Source organism: Artemia franciscana, chromosome 3 (genome assembly GCF_032884065.1).
Source record: "Artemia franciscana chromosome 3, ASM3288406v1, whole genome shotgun sequence".
Lineage (NCBI taxonomy): Eukaryota > Metazoa > Arthropoda > Branchiopoda > Anostraca > Artemiidae > Artemia > Artemia franciscana.
This window is the reverse complement of record NC_088865.1, coordinates 2,320,137-2,337,358: the sequence shown is the minus strand read 5'-3', so window position 1 is coordinate 2,337,358 and position 17,222 is coordinate 2,320,137. Positions and strand designations below refer to the sequence as shown.

Sequence of the window (17,222 nt, the reverse complement as noted above, 5' to 3'; positions counted from 1 at the left end):
GTTGACAGTTTTTCATTGCAAGTTCAACGTTATACGTATATGCTTAAGCGTGGGATTTAGACAATTTATATCCTGTTGAACGTATGGAATAACATGCACGTATTTGTGTATTTTTTATGTATCTTAATGATAAAAGAATTTATTTTTATTTATTAATACATAAAACGGTAAGCAATAATGCTTGTCATTATATACACAAAACAAGAAATAAGCTAATTAGCTACACTAGCAACACTAATGAGTATTAGAAGATTGTTTATTGTCCTTTTTATGGCACTTGGTATTAACCAAGCGACATATAGCAATCGCAAATTCTGTCGGTCTCTCTGTCTGTCGGTCCCGGTTTTGCTATTTTAGGCACTTCCAGGTAAGCTAGGACGATGAAATTGGGCAGGCGTATCAGGGACCGGACCAGATTAAATTAGAAATAGTCGTTTTTCCGATTTCACCATCTGGGAGGGGAGTGGGGGGCCCGGTAATTCGGAAAAAATAGAAAAATTGAAGTATATTTAACTTACGAACGGTTGATCAGATCTTAATGAAATTCGATGTTTGGAAGGATATCGTGTCTCAGAGCTGTTATTTTAAATCCCGACCGGATCTGGTGACATTGGGGGGGAGTTGGGAGGGGGAAACCTAAAATCTCGGAAAACACTTAGAGTGATGGAATCGGGATGAAACTTGGTGGGAAAAATAAGCACAAGTCCTAGATACATGATTGACATAACCGGAACGGATCTGCTCTCTTTGGGGTAGTTGGGGGGGGGGGTAATTCTGAAAAATTAAAAAATGAGGTATTTTTAACTTACGAACAGGTGATCGGAACTCAATGAAATTTGATATTTAGAAGGACCTCATAACTCAGATCTCTTATTTTAAATCTCAACCGGATCCAGCGTAATTGGGGGGGGGGCAGTTGGGTGGAACCGGAAATCTTAGAAAATACTTAAAGCGGTGAGATCAGGATAAAACTGGATGGGAAGAATAAAACCTGTCTAAGATACATGACTGACATAACCGGACCGGATCTGCTCTCTTTTTTGGGTAGTTGGGGGGGGGGGGTGTAATTCTGAAAAACTAAAAAAATGAGGTATTTTTAACTTACGAACGGGTGATCGGATCTCAATGAAATTTGATATTTAGAAAAATATCGTGTCTCAGAGCTCTTATTATAAATACCGACCGGATCTGGTGACATGGGGGGGGGGGGGTTGGGAGAGGAAACTTAAAACTTGGAAAACACTTAGAGTGGAGGGATCGGGATGAAACTTGGTGGGAAAAATAAGCACAAGTCCTAGATACATGATTGATATAACCGGAACGGATCCGCTCTCTTTGGGGTAGTTGGGGGGTGGGATTAATTCTGAAAAATTAGAAAAAGTGAGGTATTTAACTTACGAACGGGTGATCAAATCTCAATGAAATTTGATATTTAGAAGGATATCGTGTCTCAGAGCTCTTATTTTAAATCCCGACTGGATCTGGTGACATTGGGGGTTGGGGGGTTGGGAGGGGGAAACCTAAAACTTGGAAAACACTTAAGAGTGGAGGGATCGGGATGAAACTTGGTGGGGAAAATAAACACAAGTCCTAGATACATGATTGACATAACCGGAATAGATCCGCTCTCTTTGGGGTAGTTGGGGGGGGGGGGTTAATTCTGAAAAATTCGAAAAAATGAGGTATTTTTAACTTACGAACGGGTGATCGGATCTCAATGAAATTTGATATTTAGAAGGATATCGTGTCTCAAAGCTCTTATTTTAAGTTGCGACCGGATCTGGTGACATTGGGGGGAGTTTGGGGTGAGGGAACCTAAAATGATGGAAAACGCTTAGATTGGAGAGATCAGGATGAAACTTGGTGGGAAAAATAAGCAGAAGTCTTAGATACGTGATTTACATAATTGGAACGGATCCGCTCTATTGGGGGGGGGGGGTTAATTCTGAAAAATTAGAAAAAATGACGTATTTTCAACTTACGAAGGAGTTATCAGATCTTAATGAAATTTCATATTTAGAAGGACCTCGTAACTCAGATCTCTTATTTTAAATCTCAACCGGATCCAGCGTAATTGGGGGGGGGGTAGTTGGGGGTACCGGAAATCTTTGAAAATACTTAAAGCGGTGAGATCAGGATGAAACTGGATGGGAAGAATAAAAACCTGTCTAAGATACGTGACTGACATAACTGGACCGGATCTGCTCTCTTTGGTGGAGTTGGGGGGGGGGTAATTTTGAAAATTGAGGTATTTGTAACTTACGAAAGGGTGACCAAATCTTAATGAAATTTGATATTTCGAAGGATCTTGTGCTTTAAAGCTCTAATTTTAAATTCCGACCAGATACTGTGACATTGGGGGGATTGGAGGGGAAACCGGAATTCTTGGAAAACGTGAAAATTGGGATATTTTTATCTTACGAATAGGTGATCGGACCTTAATGAAATTTGATATTTAGAAGGAATTCATGTCTCAGAGCTCTTATTTCAAATCCCGACCAGATCTTTTGACATTGGGGGGAGTTGGAGGGGGAAATCTTGGAAAACACTTTGAGTGGAGGAACCGGGATGAAGCTTGGTGGATATAATAAGCAAATGTCCTTGATACATGATTGACGGAACCGTACTGGATTCGCTCTCTTTGGGGGAGTTGGGGGGAGGGGTTCAGTGATTTGGCGAGTTTGGTGCTTCTGGACGTGCTAGGACGATGAAAATTTGTAGGCGTGTCAGGGAGCTGCACAAATTGACTTGATAAAGTCGTTTTCCCAGATTCGACCATCTGGGGGGCTAAAGGGAAAGGAAAAACTAGAAAAAATTAGGTATTTATAACATACGAGTGGGTGATCGGATCTTAATGAATTTTGATATTTAGAAGGACATCGTGACTCAGAGCTCTTATTTTAAATCCTGACCGGCATTTAGCCTCTTATTTTCCTTTTAAATCAATCTATTGATTCATAGAATTTTGTTAGAGCTCATACCATATGACCTCTTGGCTCTTAGCTCTTCGTGCCTCGTCACAAGTGCCATATGAGCTCTTAGCTCTTGTTCCTTTTTTATTTTGGGGGGTACAGTTTATAAGGGTGTTGGCGGGTTGGGCGATAGTGATTGTATTTGAAAAATGAATCAAAATCTAGGTCATCGATACATTTAATAATACGGAACACGTTGATAAGGTCACTACGACGCCGTATGAACTTTAATGACGGAATACCAAACCTAGAGAGTCGTCCTTTGTAGGGAAGATGTTGAAGATGAGGAATCATCCTTGACGCCCTCCAACGCGAAGCTCATCCATTACATTTAATGGAAACCAGACGGAAGTGTTATACACGAGAAGTGGGCTAACAAGAGACTTGTAAAGCAAAAGGAAATTTCAAAGATTGAATTTTCTGAAACTTCTCTTCAAAGACGATAGACGCTAGTTTACATTTCTGACGATTGCTGAAACATGCATATCAAATTTTAGTTGGGTATCGAAATGGATACGAAGGTCTTGCACCATTTCTTTAGAAGGGACATTTGTACCAGACAAAAGATACGTGTAATTGGGGGTATCTTGCAACCATAATGTAAAACAACACACTTAGACAGATTTATAAACATGGAATTAGACTCACACCACTGAGTCAGGGAATCCAGGTCTTCTTGCATTAGGTCCTCTTGTATCTCTGTTAGATTTTATATGGGTAAGTAGACTTTCATGTCGCCGGCAAACAACTTTAGACAAGAGTGATGGATAGAAGAGGGTAAATCATTCACAAATAAATAAAATAAAACATGTCATGGACAAGTACCCTGCGGCACCCCACTTATTACTTCAATCGGAGATGATATCACCTCCCCAACAACTACCTGTTGAGTACGCTCCTTTAGATAATCACCTGTGAATGGAACTGTTCCTGGTCCTTGTTTATACATAGAACATTTATGAAGAAGTAAGGGTATCGAAACCTTATCAAAGGCCTTTGAAATGTCAGTATAAACACAATCAAATGGTATACCTAGGTCTGCAAAGCCCTGAAAGTCAGCGATTACCTCAAGAAGTTGGCTGTTACAAGATCTTCGTTTTCGTAAACCATGTTGAGCAGGACTCCAAAGACTATTATCATCAAAGAATTTCTGAATTCGCTCTACAATCAATTTTTCCATCACTCGAGAAAAAATAGATGTAACTGAAATTGGCCGATTATTTATAAAATCTGATTTGGAGTCCTTTTTATGAAGGGCTTTTACTAAGGCATTCTTCCAGCCTGAGGGACAAACCCCATATGCGAGAGATAAATTAAACATGAAAGTAAGTGGCTCTGCATTTTCCCCAGCTATTTTTCTAATCATTTCATTTGCAAATCCGTCTACATCTGGTGATTTTGATGTATTTGATTTTTCAAGAATATTAAACACCTCAATTATTGAAAAATCCAAATCATTTAAGGGTGAAGTAGTTTCAGGTGGTATTATCGGTATTTCAAAATCTGAGGGTATTGGTTTTGGCTGAACAAACACAGAAGCAAAAGTCTCATTGAAAATGTGGGCCTTTTCAAAACCATTAGCAATTGGTAATTGTGTAGTTGGATGTGTGAATGTTGATATAGAGGTTGCCAGATTTTGTTTATTTCTATTTACATACTTCCAAAATAGTGTTGGTGATGTAGTAGCCTACTAGATTGAATAATACGCGTCTCCAGCTCTTCATGATTGGCACTAAGAAGCTTAGTAATCCTATTCCTTGCTCTTGTGTACGCGGACCAATTATCATTATTTTGCTGTTGGCTTTGTGACTGTTGTGGCTTATATTTGTTATTACGCGATTCAATATAAGACCGCCAAAGATTTTATTTTTATGCGCACACAAATTTTATGTCTCGACAATGGCTGGGATGATGGACTTGGAATCTTCCAGAATATTCTCTTTAGGAGATGGACTTTGAACATGTGTGGTGGGGGCGGGTTGGGTGGAATAATTTAAAGGTTTGGTGCTTTTTACCTCCGAGTTAAAATGTAATTAAAATATTCTCTACCTAGGAGATAACAATGTGCTGAAAAGTTCTGGAAAGAGTAAAAGTAGAAGTAAAAGAGTAAAAAGTAAATAACCTATAAAAATAAAATGGAATATAAAACGAAAACTGAAGAAAAGGTAAGACTGGAAAGGTGATGCAACAAAGTAAGAGAGGAAAGGAGATGCGACTTTACGATAACAAGCATGTGGCGAGGACCAAAGGCTCAAGTCAAGCAAGAAACTATTTACAAAGGTCAAATGACTGGGATACTAACCAAAGTGAGCAGTGGACATGGCTTTAGGCTGTATTTACGGTGGCTGAAGTTCCAGGCCTGTTTGTGTAGGCCAAAGGCCCGATTGAGCCAAGAGGAACGGTAAAAAACCTGCGAAGCTGGTTTTGATAGCCAAGAGGCCTGCAAAGAGCACTATTTTAGGTAGTGTGTAATAAATTTCGTGTAACTGGTTTGTTTTCCCCGATTCAATTTTTTCAGTTCAGTTTTAGTCTTGCACCCACATCCTTCTGATCTGGAGATTTGTCTCTTAAACCTATTGCTACTATAGCCTCACCCTAGTGGTACTGCATGTTAGACAGAGTGTGTTTTCGATTTTAAATTACAAAATGTGTTCTTTGGTCTTTTCGTGCACCACGGTTATGAATAAAGGTCTGAATTGGATGCTCGGCCGTCTTTCATGTGCCACATATTTTCAAAAAAGGGTCCTCAACTCAACTCTTTGCTGGATTTTCTAAATCCATTAATGGGTATCAATATTTCTAAATCGATTAACTCTCAAGTTTAGTGTATTGTCTTCCCACACTTTTAGGGCCTAAATATTTTCTCAAAATATATTAGGCTGAAAAAATCTGGTTGAATAAGATCTTATCCGTGGGTATCTACGGCCAAGGCTGTATCTAGGAGAGGGACTTAATGGGTTGGAACCCCCTCCCCCAGGAAATTTTTGTGCCGACTCTTAAAAACGTAACAAAATGTATATAAACAAATTTTTAATGTTTTTTTTTAAGTTTTTGTTGTAAATCCCCCACCCCCGAACAACAATCCTGTATGCACCCTTTTCTATGAAAATTGCTCTTAAGTAACCGTGACAGGAGAAACAATTGTAATTGTGTAACCAAAAAAAAAAAAATGAAAATTGTATTGTATGAAAAGGCATTTAAATTTTAAACGTTAACGGTCAGGTTTTCTGAGTAAGTGAATTCACTATTGTAAATTGTATGGAAATATAATAACTTCTTCAGGCTGAATTAAATGGCCGTTACCAGAAGATCCTCTTCCAATTAAGAACATGCTTCTAAAAACTATTCTTTTTTCTTGCAGGTTCGCATTTGGCAATTGCTACATCGTATAATTATGAATTTGAAACCCACCCAGTTCCTCTACCGAAGGACCAAATCTATGTTCGACCTGTATCTGACGCCGAAACGAAGCCTAAATAATCTGTTCTTTTATTTTTCTACTCCATTTTATGCCTCCAATATTTTGTATTTTTCAAGGACAGTCTCAGAATTAAAATTAAGACCTATTAAAGTCACTGCGAAGACCAAACTGTTTTTCCTCATATACCTCATAAACTTATACCTATTTCGGAGGGGGGGTTTATCGGCCATTCTACCTGACCCTCATTATTCTAGAGCCTTTGTTTGTAAGTCATACGCTTAATTTATAGTACCGAAGACGTTGTAAACAAATCTGAAAATGACTCTATAAAAAATCGAATAAGTGATGGGTGAATCTACTTTTTTAGATGCCAAGTATTTTTTTTTTATTTTTTTTTTGACAAAACTAAAAAAATAAAATTGTCCACCTCTAGACTTTGAAGAATACATCTTGAAAAGCTAAAGAATACAGTTGCATTTGAGGCAAAATAAAGCACTGGTTAGTCTGTCATCTTTGTTAGTTTCAAACTGATGGGGCGAATAACAGCAAACATTTTGCTAAATCGGGACATCTGAATAAGTCCTTTGCAATAGTTTTTGGCCTTTTTTACTTTTTACAGGGTATAAATAACTGCGATCGCATGCCCCAAGCTACGACTCATGTATTACAAGCAAGGTAATAGCTTGATAAATGTAACAGTAATGCCTCATACCAAGGGTTAAGGAATGGGCAGCCTCCCCCCTCAGGTAAAAAATAATGTCTGTTGGTTTTAACTTTTAATGTTACTCCGTACTAAAGTTGAAAAAATTATATTAGGAAATTTCTTCCTTCCCCGTGTAAAATTTCCCAGGGAAATTTCCCCTGGAAACTTTCCTCCCGAATTAAAATTCACCTCATCAAACATAGTGCCCACTGCTTGAAGGAAAGTGTCTCTCCCCTCGAACCTCTCCCTCATGTAAGGAATAATGTCGGTTAGTTTTAACTTTTAATGTTACTCCGTACTTCAAGTTGAAAAAATGATACCAGGAAATTCCTTCCTCTCCCTTTTAAAATTTCCCAGAAAAATTTTCCCTGGAAACTTTCCTCCCCAAGAAAAATTCACTTCGTCAGACACTGTGCCCACTGCTTGAAGGACAATTAATTTTGGGAATTTAAAGAAGCGTGAAAACTATCGGTACAGGCAATCCCACTCAGGACTGCTCCCCCTTTGTAAAGACCCCCTCCTTGTATCTTCTTGAGGTAAGCCATCTAAACTGTAAAGGCAATTTTTCAGGTTTTAACTGATCCAACTTAGTAATTGTTTCTAATCAATTTTTTGTAATCTAAATGTTTCTAGGCCTTTGGACAACTTAGTTGTTTTTCAATGAATATACCATAAAAGACCAAAACCTGGCAGGGTTTATATTAAGGGAACCTTTATGAAAATGACCAAGTTAGTTTTAGTTTGATTCGGTGGAGGATTTTTGGTCGTGCGTTATTTGTATAGCTTTTGTTTAGTTTGTATTTTGCTGAAGATGTCTATTGTCTATATTTTCAACGTATTCATACTTTGTTTTACTTGCCACTGCATGAGCAAGCGTTTAGTTAGGCGACTTGGATCTCTGGATCTAACCCATTCTCTGGGGAGGGGGGAAGTCCATAAATTCATCTCTTCACGATGTATACCAGAAAAGGTGGTTAGATTTCAACCCAACTCTGTGGGAAGTAAGTCTTTGTTGTGTCTTTTGAGATCCTGGCCTGATGCGACTTTTGTGGGGATAAAACAAAGAATGGCTCCTAAATTCGTGTCATTATGTCTTCTATCAGGAGGTGCTTCCGGATCTCAACTAAGCGCTATTTGAAGTAAGGCTAGCTGTGTACCTTTCGCGTTCCATCAGCTCTGACTTCTGTGAAATGAGGGGCTCCACATGGTGGAAAGAAGGAGTAAGTGTCCTAGATGTCACTTTTGGTTGCCTTTACCACACCTGACAGATTTGGCAGACGGAATCCGTCTATTTTTTCATCAAGACGCTTACCAAAAGAGGTTGAACAAAACTGGAAGGAGAATCAGATCAAATATTCTATCTATTGATTTTGTGGATGAGGACCCGACTCAACTTATTGGTTCGAATTTATGTCCTATTTATACTAGTTGTGAGTTAATATCCGATGCAACTTCTGTGTGGAAAGGAGGCTCTTAATTTTGTCGTCGTGATATTTGCCAGAAAAGGCTGTGTTTAATGTCCGATTTATTTTCTTTTTGAGACAAGGACCAGATTCGAACTGTGGTAGAGGGAAACGAAGGCTAGGGAGGTTATCTATATTACTGGCATCATATAACTATAAAGGGTTTTCACGCCCTAACCAAACTTAGTTAGAAGTATTTGTTGATGCCCTGGTTATACCTCTTCAGAGACTGGGATTCAAATCAACCATGGTAAGAAGTAAGAGCTAGGCTCGGGGATTACCCTTTTATCTGGTCATAATCCCACCTCAATGAGAGGTTACCAAAATTTAACTATTAGCCTAATTACTAGGTGGACTGATGATGTCCATTCATCAAAACCTGGTCAACAGTTGTAGCTTTGGTGTTGGGTGCTCTTGTTCGATCGAACATTTTTGAGTGAAGGACTAGATTCCTCCATCCGCATCCACAAAATTGTTATTTCGATCTTAATTACATTTGCCAAGGATTTTCTAAAGATTATGCTTAATCTGAGATGTCATAAAAATGATTTAGAAATAGTAAGGCCTCAAACACTAGTTCTAAAATCAGTTAGTTCTTGAAATACGGTGGTGACCATGCTACAGATGATACTGAAAAAAAATATGAATACAATTGTATTGTATGGGATTAACGACGCTTCTTGACTACTAAGATTCTTGCGTCGGCTCTGCAGTTTGTTGTTACAGCTGTGTTCGAACTCAAATTACCAAGCTGAAACCAAATTACCAAGCCGAAACAAATTACCAAGCCGAAACCAAATTACCAAGCTGAATCCAAATTATCAAGCTGAAACCAAATTACCAAGCTGAAACCAAATTACCAAACTGAAACTAAATTACCAAGCTGAAACCAAATTACCAAGCTGAAACCAAATTACAAAGCTGAAACCAAATTACCAAGCTGAAACCAAATTACCAAGCCGAAACAAATTACCAAGCCGAAACCAAATTACCAAGCTGAAACCAAATTATCAAGCTGAAACCAAATTACCAAGCTGAAACCAAATTACCAAACTGAAACTAAATTACCAAGCTGAAACCAAATTACCAAGCTGAAACCAAATTACAAAGCTGAAACCAAATTACCAAGCTGAAACCAAATTACCAAACTGAAACCAAATTACCAAAATGAAACCAAATTACCAAACTAAAACCAAATTATCAAGCTGAACCAGATTACCAAGCTGAAACCAAAGCCACTGCGCCACTAAAGAACATAAATAAATGATTCACTTGTGTTACAATTTAAAATTTAACAGATTCCTTACTACACACAGGATTGAGTCGATACATCCTTAGTTGGCTTAGTTCGGCTTGAACCACTGCGTTGTAACAAGGTATTTGAATACGATTTTAGATAAATTGGAGATACTTGGGGATTTTAAGGCATCTTTAATTGAACTCATAAGTGATAAGAATAACTGTATTTATTATATTAATTTTAGCACGGTTTCGATAGGAAGCAAATTGCTATGCATAATGATACTTACTCGAACTTACTTAGTTTTAAGCTGCTGTAAATGAACTTTCAAAAAAAGCGCCGTTATAGGAAGTAGACAGTATGCGTCGACCAAATTTTCAGTCCTAGATTCATAACTAAAACTAAAAAAAACCTCTGCATTATTAAACCCTGGTTTTATAGGTTAAGAAATGGGATTTGAGTCAGGTGGTAGAACGCTCTAGTGAAGGTCCTGTCCTTATATGGTATTAATTACAGAAAGCACGTAAATATAGTAATTTCGTTTCAAATGATCCTTTAAACATCTCTCTATTATGTTCCAGAGCCCAACTTTTGATGACGGAAAGAAAGGACAGATATGACTGCGTCTCATATAAAAATAGATTTTCCTTGTTGCTCAATATTGGGGACCGTAGTTCTCCTAAATGGAGTTTTCACCTATGGTGATTCTAACGGTGTAGTTTTCATTTTGTTTTCATATTATTTTGTGGGATTTCAGTTTAATTTTCGAAATTCGTTTTAGCAACAAACTTTCTTCAATAAGATTAATAAAAAAAATGGTTACCCATCGCTGAATCAGTTTCAAATAGTGATTCTTCCTTACATGACATTTTTAACGTGCTTCCAAATTTTCAGTTATTATGGGCTATGGTTCGTTCTTTACTAGGTTGCCCTAGTAAAGGTTGAGCAAACCATGATTCTAATAATTATATCAAAGTGATTAGTGCTATGCTTAAGGATAATATTATATCGGTTATTATCCTGTTTATATCGATTATTTTGATAGAATTTGTCATAAGAACATAGCAATGGCTACGGGAGAGAATAGAATCAAATGGGTAGGTAAATCTCCTTCTAGATTTATATAACTTCGAATATCCAAGCTAAACATGTTGGCGACATGAGTGAATTTCTGGACGTTTAAAATTGAGGGTGCGAGCATTGGTTTGAAAATTAATCGTAAGAAGATGTTAGATAAGGAGAAACCGAATGGATAGTTTTACTTACCTGGGTAGTATTATTAATGAGGATGCTGAGTAAAGCGAAGATAGGAAGGGTAAAATACTAAGTTGGAGTTTTTTTTGGTTGCAGAAAACAATTAGGAAGAATCATATGGCAAGTTTTAGAACTAAGATTGTGATATAAAAAGTCGTGGTAATGATCAGTGGCGTTGTTTGGGGGGGGCAGTCACCCCCTCAGTAATGTGGAAAAAATCATTATATATCCCAAGCCCCTTGACTTTCCGGATATGGACCCCTCTTGTCCCCCCCCAATAAGAATGCTAGAGATTTGCCTCAGGTAATGATGGTGGTCAAGTTTGGCTTTTAAAAATAGGTGATTCGAAAGGTATAGGAAGAGGTGTTTGATGGTTTCTAGAAGAATTGTTTAATGATTGTTTTAGGCACTTCTTTAAATCGTATGTCGTTTGAATGGTATATTTAGACACTCGTATGCGGTTTGCCTAACAACAAGCTTTTCGAAAAAGGTAGTCCAAGCCCACTTTAAGGGCTGCAAGCACAAGAAGATTAAGATGGCTACGTCACGTTTTCCGGATGAGACGTTGCCAAAGTCGTGCCTATATTAAATAATATTCTTTTTACTAATATTAAGATTTGTATTATTTGTAATAATAATATTGTTTAAAAATAATAATTTTTACTCATTCGAAAATGTGAAAAATATTAAGATAATAAAATACTCTCAAATCAAGAAAGTCCATGGGAGGGGATAAAGAGAGAAGCTCTGAAGAGGGTGGGGTTGAGAATGAAAGTTTGGAGCTGTTTAAGCGTCAGTCAATCAGTGCTCCGAAGAATTAAGCGGAAATAATTTCACATTGAAGAACTCAGAAGGATGAAAGAAATCTAAGTTATCTTGAAAGAGAACTGCTTATTGATGTTTCCAAACCTGGTGGTAATTGGGGCTGGACTAAAGGTGGAACAAGAAAACGCAAGCCGTTTGCGTGTGGATAATGCGGCTCGTATAAAAAGTTGAAATTCAAAGTGAAAAGGGGAAGCTCTAATCAAGATGACATACAAATGAGCAACTCTTTTTTTGACTCGCCGACTTTTTTTATTAGTTCATTTGTAACTTACATCATTTTGATATCTATCAAACAGTTCATGGTAACGAACTGTAGTAAGGAGCGACCCAGCTCAAAAGTAAATGAAAGTCTAAAAAAAGGAACTAATAGATACATCAAAGGGATCAGATTTGTTTGTTGGTTTTAAATATATAAGTTTTATCGAATTTAGTCTAACCCATGAAAAGATAAGAGCCTGAAAATATTTGCCTTATTTTGAAAAATAGGGCGAAACAACCCTTAAAAGTCATAGAATCCTAGAAGTCACGAAAATCACACCATCGCATTCAGCGTATCAGAGAACCCCACTGTCGAAGTTTCAAGCTCCTATCTACAAAAATGTGGAACTTGTTTTTTTTTTGCCAGAAGACCGATCACGGGAGCGTGTTTATTTGATTTTTTTTTTCCTTTTCTCCAGGGGTGATCGTATCGACCCGGTGGTCCTAGAATGTCGCGAGAGGGCTCATTCTAATGGAAATTAAAAGTTCTAGTGCCCTTTTTAAGTGGCCAAAAAATGGAGGGTACCTAGGCCCCCTCCCGCGTTCATTTTTCCTAAAGTCAACGGATCAAAATTTTTAGATATCCATTTTGTTCAGCATAGTCGACAAACTTAATAACTATGTGTTTGGAAACGAGTTACTCCCCCACAGTCCCCGGAGGAGGGGCTGCAACTTACAAACTTTGACCAGTGTTTACGTACAGTTGGTTGTTGGGAAGTGTACCGATGTTTTCAGGGGGATTTTGTTTGGTTGGGGGGGGGGGTTGAGGGAAGGGAGCTAGGTTGAAGCATTTTTTCTTGGAGGAATTTGTCATGGGGGAAGAGAAATTCCATGAAGGGGCGCAGGATTTTCTACCATTATTAAAAAAATGAAAAAATAAATATGAAAAAGTTTTTTACAACTGAAAGTAAGGAGCAGCATTAAAACTTGAAATGAACTGAAATTATAACGCATATGAGGGTTCACCTCCTCTTAATACCTTGCTCTTTACGCTAAGTACTTTTAGTAATTTCAACTATTTATTCTACGGCCTTTGTGATTCTGGGATCATTCTTGAAGAATGGGACAAAATTTAAGCTTTAGTGTAAAGAGCGAGGTATTAATAAGGGGGCGAACCCCCTCGTATACATAATAAAAATATACGAATAGAGAAGTTTGTTACGTAAGTTAATTCGTAAGGTTCGTATATTTTTTACTAATAAAAAAATTCGTAAAAAATTAAAAGTTCTAGTTGCCTTTCAAGTAACCAAAAAATTGGAGTGCAACTAGGCCTCCTCCTCCACCCCTTTTTTTCTCAAATCGTCCGATCAGACCAAGAGAAAGCCATTTAGCCAAAAAAAAAAAAAAAAATGATATCAAATTTTGTTTTCACACAATTCTCGAGGTAACCAACTGTGGTAAGGAGAGTGATCCGGCTCAATTGTAAACGAAACTCTAAAAACTGAATTTTGACACCAATAGTTACATCAAAAGAATCGTATTCTATGCTGATTTTAAATCTAAAGTTCCATCAAGTTTAGTCTTACACAGGAAAAGTTACGAGCCTGAGAAAATTTGACATATTTTAGAACATAGTAGGAACATGCCCTAAAAGTCATAGAATCTTAACAAAAATCAAACCGTCGGATTCAGCGTATCAGAGAACCCTATTGTAGAAGTTTCAAGTTCTTTTCTACAAAAATATGGAATTTTGTATTTTTTGCCAGAAGATAGTTAAAGGATGCGTGTTTATTTATTATTTTTTGCTTTTTTCCCAGGGGTGATCGTATCGACCCAGTTGTCCTAAAATGTCGCGAGAGGGCTCATTCTAATGGAAATTTAAAGTTATACTGCCCTAAGTTCTACTTATAATTTTGTTTTAATTATTCATGTGGGGTGAGCCAAAATCCAAACTTGCATTAATTTAAAAACGTTCAGAAATTAAATAACAAAACAAGTGTTTTTTAACTGCAAGTAAGGAGCGACATTAAAACTTAAAACAAACAAAAATTATTCCACATATGAAAGGAGTTGTCCCCTCCTAAACGTCCCGCTCTTTACGCTAAAGTTTGACTCTTTGTTACAGTTCTACTTTTTAAAACAATAAAAACTCTAGCGTAAAGAGCGAGGCGTTGAGGAGGGGACAACCCCTTTCATATACGGAATAATTTATGTTCGTTTTAAGTTTTAATGTCACTCCTTACTTGCAGTTAAAAAAAAATTATATATATATGTATATATATATATATATATATATATGTATATATATATATATATATATATATATATATATATATATATATATATATATATATATATATATATATATATATATATATATACATATATATATATATATATATATATATATACATATATATATATATATATATATATATATATATATATATATATATATATATATATATATATATATATATATATATATATATATATATGAATATTTTGGTTACTACTATAGATAATTACCAGATGAATAGGCAGTTCGCCCCATTTTCGGGTATAAATTTATTAAAGACTAAATTGCTACCTAAGAGTGTGAACAATCAATTACTATGTGCGTATCCTCACCAAGGGTGCAAATTATTATGGAATCTGGATCTGTTGTCACGTCACCTACCCCTGTCCCTAAAATAGCTCAACATTAAAAAAGAATTTCACATTTCCACGCTTGGTTCTTAATAGTTACTTGTAACACATTTCAATTTAATAGACTACATAAAATAGAAGTGATGAAAAAAAAAACAAAAAAAACAGAAAACTGACGGGTTTCCAGGTTACCAAACATGTTACACAAAATAGTATAGTTCAGGGCTTATTCATATCGTAGATTCAGATTAGCTGCATACAAACAGAGGTACAAACTGGATACATTTTTATGCTGAAAGGACATATTCCCATGTGCCGGGACACTATGACATTAGAGGACAAAAAGTGATACTTTTTGAAATTTGGGAAACAAAAAGACAAAAAGGGAAACATTTTGTAAATTTATGGCATAAAACGAAACATTCCCCTACTAGATATATATTTTGGTAAAAAAAATGTCACTTTTGACCAAAGTAGTGCTTTTTCGCAGTATTTTTTTTTTGAGCGTCCGATGTTTTGCCCTTGATGTCGTAAGTAAAGGATTTTCTCAAAAGTAAGAAATTTACAGGTTTGTACGAGTTTCGTGCTTTCACGCTAAATTATTTTGTATGAATTTTCCGGTGGCCGGCGTTTCCTCCCGAAAATTCCCAAAGCCCCCCCCCCCAAGGAAATACTTTTCGTTGAAAATACCCCCCCAGGAAATAACTTTCGTTGAAAATACCCCGCCCCCCTGAAAAATACCACTCCCAGGAAAATAAGGTTTTCCAAATTTGAGATTTTATTTGAGTTTTGTTTTTATTTCCCATAGGAGGAAGGAATTGACGGGAATAGACGGGAAATATATAATTTGGGCTATATATTTGCAGATGAGGGGGGAGGGTACAGTATTTGGACAGTTTGAAGTCAGAGAACAATTATTACCTCGTAATAGGCAGAATAATTTTATCTATCATATTTTGCCTGCATACCCACTATACTCTACCCTCTCCCCCCTAATTTGCAAATATATAGCCCAGATTGGTTTCTAAAGTAACAAAGAAACCGGTTTGTTCTCGAGTTGTAAACAGTGTAAACTTGAGTAAGTGGCCTTTTAATACACAAGTACTGGAATTTTTCATGGAAAGAGTCGGATTTCCCTTTGTTATTTAAAAAACGATCAGAAATTAAATTAAAAATAAACAAGTCTTTCAACTGAAAGTGTGAAGCAACATCAAAACTTAAAACGAACAGAAATTACTATGTATATGAGAGGAGTTGCCCCTTCCAGAAGACCTTGCTCTTTACGCTAAAGTTTTGATTTTTTGTCCTAATTGTTTAAGAACGATTCATGAAACATAATGGCCGTTTAATTAGAATAATAAGCTTTGTTTTAAAAGTATATACAAAAAAGTTTAGCGTAAAGAGCAAGGTCTTAATGAGTAGACAACCCCTTTTATATACGTAATAATTTCTTCGCTGTAAGGTTTGATGTTGCTCCTTACTTTCTGTTGAAAAACATATTGTTTATTTATTTAATTAGTTACAAATATTATTTGTTAATGGGGAACATACGGAACAAGTTTTTTAAAGAAGAGTAAAACCCAAAACCAAAAACGACTAGAAATAAAGTCAAACATTCTTCATAGTAAAAACTATGGCGTTTAATGAAAAAAAAAAAAAACAAAAAACAAAAAAAGTTTTTTTTCTATGAAACAGATTATGCCAATAAAAATGAACAGAAATCAAGTAACAGTAAGAACAAGAACAGTTTTTTTCTATGAAACAGATTATGCCAATATAAATAAACAGAAATCAACAGTAAAGAACCTCATTAAGTCTAAAATGAGTGGAAATAAATTCAAATAATTTTCCAAGTGTAAAACTACCAAAAATCACCATCAATAAATGAATTAAACCCAAAACGAACAGAAATTACAGTAATTAACCGGTTCGAACTCAAAACAAGCAAAATCCCCATATCCCCATAATGCCTTCCACGACAGCCCTATCCCACCATTCCACAACAGTACTTCCTCTCCATTCTACAACTGCCCCATCCTGCCATTGTATGAGAGCCCTATCCCGTCATTCCCATGAGAGCCAGCACGTGCTTGCTACGTCATAAGGAATATTTTCTAAGAGACACAGGTGCATGCTACGCAATCGGAGTTGAATGTTACATAATAGTTTCTTTTTTTTAAAGCCTTCAGGGACCCACCAAATCAGGATTTCATTGGTTCTTACGTCATAGGATTTGCTTGTTATGTTATATTTTCTTATATTCGTTATATTCATCCTAACATTTTCATGCTTTTCCGCCGTTTTGTGTTAGCAAACAAGAGATTTTTGCCACCATTTTCTATGTCGAGAACCGTTAGAGAGACTGTTGATTTTCTTATGAACAAAGACTTGTTGGTATCCCACTATTTCCAGGAAAACAGAAGCGTCATCCACGATTATTGTAATGGGAGCTGAGTAATTTTCTATTGTCTCCGGGGGCTATAAAAACGGATATGGA

General features: G+C 36.5%; 1 protein-coding gene across 1 annotated transcript in view; it reads left to right on the top strand.

Moving 5' to 3' along the window:
* LOC136024743 (mitotic checkpoint protein BUB3-like) overlaps positions 1 to 6,561 on the top strand; it is a 58,466-nt gene extending 51,905 nt beyond the window's left edge. Inside the window, exon 6 of the mRNA XM_065700181.1 lies at positions 6,334 to 6,561. Coding sequence (XP_065556253.1) covers positions 6,334 to 6,452 — 119 coding nt within the window. The 3' untranslated portion in view covers positions 6,453 to 6,561. The remainder of the gene's footprint in view (positions 1 to 6,333) is intronic.
* Positions 6,562 to 17,222: the final 10,661 nt, after the last annotated feature.